Below are 4596 nucleotides of genomic sequence, written 5' to 3' on the forward strand. Positions count from 1 at the left end.
TTTCCTTCCAGTGTAGGGAGAGGAAGTCAGAGCAAGGACTACAGGCAAGAAAGGCAGGAAAAACTATCCTCCTGTCTGATCCTCACCTGCACACACAGCACTGTGGTTAGCCTATAAACCTGTCACAAGGGCAAAGAGCAGCAGGTCACTGGTTTCAGAAAATCCACTCAAGACTCATCTACCCACAAAGGGAGATTGTGCTTCATATAGTTTCTGGTTTCTAATTGAGACCCTATGGCTTTTTTGAAAAGCCATAACCCCTCCCACACACTAATTTGAAGACCTGAGAGTCTAAAGTTTTGTCTTTTCTCATTTTGCTTGGGCAGAAACACTGAATTTCACTTTCTTCTGACCTGTGGTTAAACTGCCATTTTGAGATAAGAACTCTGCTCTGTGGAACTGAGGGCTCCACAGCTTCTCTGTTATGAAAGCCCTGCAAAGTCTTAAACAGGCTGCCCTTCCCAGTAAAAATACTTGAGGTTTCAGAGAAATCCAGTTGCTGCTGCCAACTCACAGTATTGATTTTTATAACATACCTTCATGTTTCTAGAGAAAGCACTAGAATTCTGTCCTGGAAACTTTCTGAACTTGTGACTCCAGAGCCTATTTTGTTAGGGAAGCACCTCTGGATGCCCAAAGCTTTATCAAGCTTTATTTTCCCCTCAATCTCCTGTCAAATAATCCTTCAAAGTTAACATTACAGGCTAACATGACTGTCTAGTATCAGCTTAACCTACCTGATCTTCTCCTCTGAGGTCTTCTGTTTTCATCGTTCACCTGCCCTTGGGTCTGCACAGGTGCTGGCTGAACTGTATCTACTGAACAAGAAGGATAAATTTAATCAAGGAGCACACCAGCAAACCCAAACCAGTGCTGCAATGCATCTCTGAAGGATGCTGGGACCCAGCAGGTGGGAGCTGGTGATACATACCACTGGCCTTGCTGTTGGCCGGGGGAACCTGCCGCACGCTGCGCTGAATCCCTGGAGTCACCTTCACTGGTGGCAGCTTTTGGGAATTCAGGCTGTCAACTGGGCCAGTCTGAACAGCCTGTTCTACCATGGGGCTTTTGCGCACTGGGTGAACAGAAGGAAAGCCAGCACCTGGAAAAAATCCCAGTGACTAAGTGCCTCTTGGAAAATGTGCCAACTCCATTCAAATCCTGCCCACCTCTATGGAGAAACTGTTCGGTCAAGAGTTACTCAAAGCCTTGACTGTGCATCATTACAGGCTAAGTTTAAGTGGCTCATATACCAGGTAAGGTAGCACTGCCATGTGGCTCTCCAATCCAGAGCCTCAGCATCAGGAAATCTACCCATTTATTTCTTAAATCAAGTCAGACACACATTAGACAACCAAAGCCAGGTCAGTCCTCAGACAGTTTATACCAAAGTATGATCTCTAGGTGTATTTTACTTCACATGATACATTAAATCTGAAGCAGAAATCCACCATTCTGAAACTGTTCAAGAAAGTTTCCCCACTTCATCAAAAAAGAGTTTTGCAGCAAAAGCTTAAACACCTCAGCTACATCCCCTTTGATAAGCAGCTTTTGGAAGTCCTTCAACTTCATTGCTTATGGTTAGCTCTCAGACAAAGAAAACCTGAAACCAGACCAGGATCTCAAAGTTACCCTTTTAATTTCCTTCTTGGTCAAGGCCAAAGTGTTACCAAGACTTCTGTTGCTCTTCCATCCAGGCTTATTTATTCACACTACAAAACATGTAAATACTTTTCATGGTTTGGTATACCTCACACCAATTATATTAAACAGTGACAGTCTTCAGTACTCAGAAGAAACACTGCATTCTAGGTTTAATTAGAAGGTTTGGAGTACTACAGATTTATGTAGTTATGCATAAGAACTGCTTGGAAGCAAACTTGAACTGAATATATTAAAAGAGCAAGAAAACTGAAAAGCTGAAGAGTACACACAAACCAAGGCACTGGCACCTCTGGGTCACCCAAGGCCACATGAGATATACCCAGTAGGTTACAACATGCAGGTTCCCAGTTAAAGTACAGCTGGAAAACTTGCAAGGAAGACAGACATACCCTAAGCATTATTCAGCAGAAAAAAAATAACATGAGAAAGCTTCAATGCTCAGCCATAATACTGACAAAGTATGTACAGACAGATGGCCAAAACCAGAGGGTAAGTAACAAGCTTCATGCCAACACAAGCATACATGCTTAAGCTAAAAACATGAAACTAATTACCATGTACAAATGCAGGCTGCACCTGGGCTCTTTGCTCTGAGGATGGTCAGGCTAGTTCTCTACTCAATCTCCTTTGTTTTACACACAGAAACAAGCACCCACAACTGTGTTATCTCAGCTACCCACGACTCAGGGATTGATTACTGTTAGCCATGCTTTACTGACTGGAAGTCTGCACAAGGTACAAGGCCCCATCATGCATGAAACTTTTCCTGATGTTTCCTCAAGTACAAAAATACACCTGAATTTTCAATTGCCTGAAGTCTCTAACTGCAAGGCCACCCACAACTTAAGCAGTGTGCTGGTCTTTCCAGCAAAGGCTAATCAGTTCCTCACCCAATCCCTATGGTGACACATGTTCCTGGACAGGATGCAGCACACAAATATGCCTAAGCTTCATCCCTTTCCTGATACTTACACAAGAGGATCCACTGTCCTGGACTTTTCCCTTCTCCTGTCTTTCTAATTGATACTTCTAGGACAGGAGGAATAATACTTCATGTAATGAAAGGCAAAAAAAAGCTGAGAACAAACTAGTTCTACCAGCATTATCCACATGAGCACTATCATTCTAGGAGGGGTTAACAAGAACAGAGTGTTTGCAAGTGCCATGCAGTTCTTCCAAATATTTGGAGTCCTCAAACTGCTGTTACCCTTGGAAGAAAGCTGATGGGGCTCTGAAGACATGTCAGGCTCTGAAACAGGTTGTGGAGACGGAGAAGAACTAGGGCTGGAAGCAGCTGCTGATGCTGGAGGGCTTACCAATTTCTCTAAAGAGATAGAGGGAAGAAGAGAAAGCAAAGATACATGGATAAGATACAAGGTAGCGAAATATCTGAAGGACTTGGAAAGAGATACAAGAATCTCTAGAACAGCATTAGAGCAGCTTATTTACAGCCCCCTCTGGGAATACAAGCTCTTTTTACAGGTGATGCATGTGTCAGGTTAGAAGTGAACTGGCCTTAGCTGTTAGGTATTCACATTACTTTCAGAAAGAAACTTCAGCTATTTAGTTTCTTTCATGTGCATGTGTGTGTGTGCAGGTCTAAGTGAAACACAGGCCTCCTTGTAGTAAAACCACTGCACAAAGTTGGTAACTGCTCGTTCACTGCTGGTTGCAGCCTGACACTTGGCAAGGAGTTTGGTATTAGTTACTGTTATTTGGTTTCACAGTAGCTGCATACAAGGACTGTACCTTTATTCTAGCAAGTAAAGTTTTTACTTACCTAAACCTAAGGAAGCTGCATACTGCTGGCTAAGCAAAGAGCTGGCAGCAAGCTGGCTGTAAGGTGGCATACCTCTAAACGGGCTGTAAGGCACATGTGGCTGAAAGGATGATGTAGAGGCAGAGCCCAGTGAAGACTGTAACAAGACAAAGTACATTTCCATTTACAGCGTCCAGAAGTCAACCTGCTTTGGCAGTGATTCTTTACTTCATGTACAGCATTACTAAAGCTTAAGTAAATACTGAGGAGGGTTAGTTTATCTCTGTAATTTTCCTGCATTCTCAGCTAGCTCTGGCATTTGTTGACTGAAGTCTTTAATACTGCTGCTATTTTAAACATTACCATGAAATTCAGGATGCTTCAAGCAATCTGAAGATTCCTGGAGACACTTACTGACCTTCATAAGTTTTTTACCCAAATCCAGTCCTTCAACACAATATTTTATCACAGCTTTCTACCAACACTTCAGCCTAACTTACTTGGACAATGGCAGGATCTTGTGGCAGAGTATGTTGAGCTTTTGGAGGTTCACAGACAGTGATGTCTTTGATGTCACTCCCTCGAAATATAATGTATTCATAGATCTCTTCTCTGGGAGGAGCAGGTCTGTCCGTGGGCCGGTCCTCGGTGCCGAAGGATCGCACTGGAGCAGGAAAGAGATGATCCTTAGTGCAGAATTACCACTGCAGTGTTGTGTAAATTAGAATTTATGCAATTAAAAAACACTCCTGTAACACTTGACAACTGCAACAACAGAAAAGGTTACCTCCAGAACCCTCAATCTCCTCCTCACACACATCTGTTCCCTCAAATGCCAACTCTTTCTGCAGCCTGGATAAACAGTTTTGTTTACATCAAGCTGTGAAGGTAAAGACCATGGACCAGCTGGAGTGAAGAATCCTACTCCAAACCCGAGAACTTCCCCACAGTGCTGTGCTGCCATACTCCCCTTCCCTCCCCAGCACCTGTCCTGTGCTGGCATTCAGCCCCAGACAACTGCCACTGCAACAAACCACAGCAGAGGCCCCTGAAACAGCAGAGGGAAATCTTAGGAGGCTTTAGAGCTCAAATTTGCACCTTTTGTTTCATCTATTTACTATGCAGATAGAGGCAAAATTTTATCAATAAGAACTTCCTGCTAAAATTCCCTC

At 43.4% G+C, this 4596-nt stretch overlaps 1 protein-coding gene across 1 annotated transcript in view; it reads right to left on the reverse strand.

Moving 5' to 3' along the window:
• Positions 1–4088, reverse strand: part of LSM14B (LSM14B, SCD6 homolog B (S. cerevisiae)) — a gene marked incomplete at its 5' end in the record, with an annotated part of 5624 nt that extends 1536 nt beyond the window's left edge. The window contains 5 exons of the mRNA XM_009070888.1: positions 738–815; positions 932–1102; positions 2873–2989; positions 3446–3581; positions 3925–4088. Of these exons, the coding sequence (XP_009069136.1) occupies positions 738–815; positions 932–1102; positions 2873–2989; positions 3446–3581; positions 3925–4088 (666 nt within the window). The remainder of the gene's footprint in view (positions 1–737; positions 816–931; positions 1103–2872; positions 2990–3445; positions 3582–3924) is intronic.
• Positions 4089–4596: the final 508 nt, after the last annotated feature.

Source organism: Acanthisitta chloris, unplaced genomic scaffold, assembly GCF_000695815.1.
Source record: "Acanthisitta chloris isolate BGI_N310 unplaced genomic scaffold, ASM69581v1 scaffold7693, whole genome shotgun sequence".
Classification (NCBI taxonomy): Eukaryota; Metazoa; Chordata; class Aves; order Passeriformes; family Acanthisittidae; genus Acanthisitta; species Acanthisitta chloris.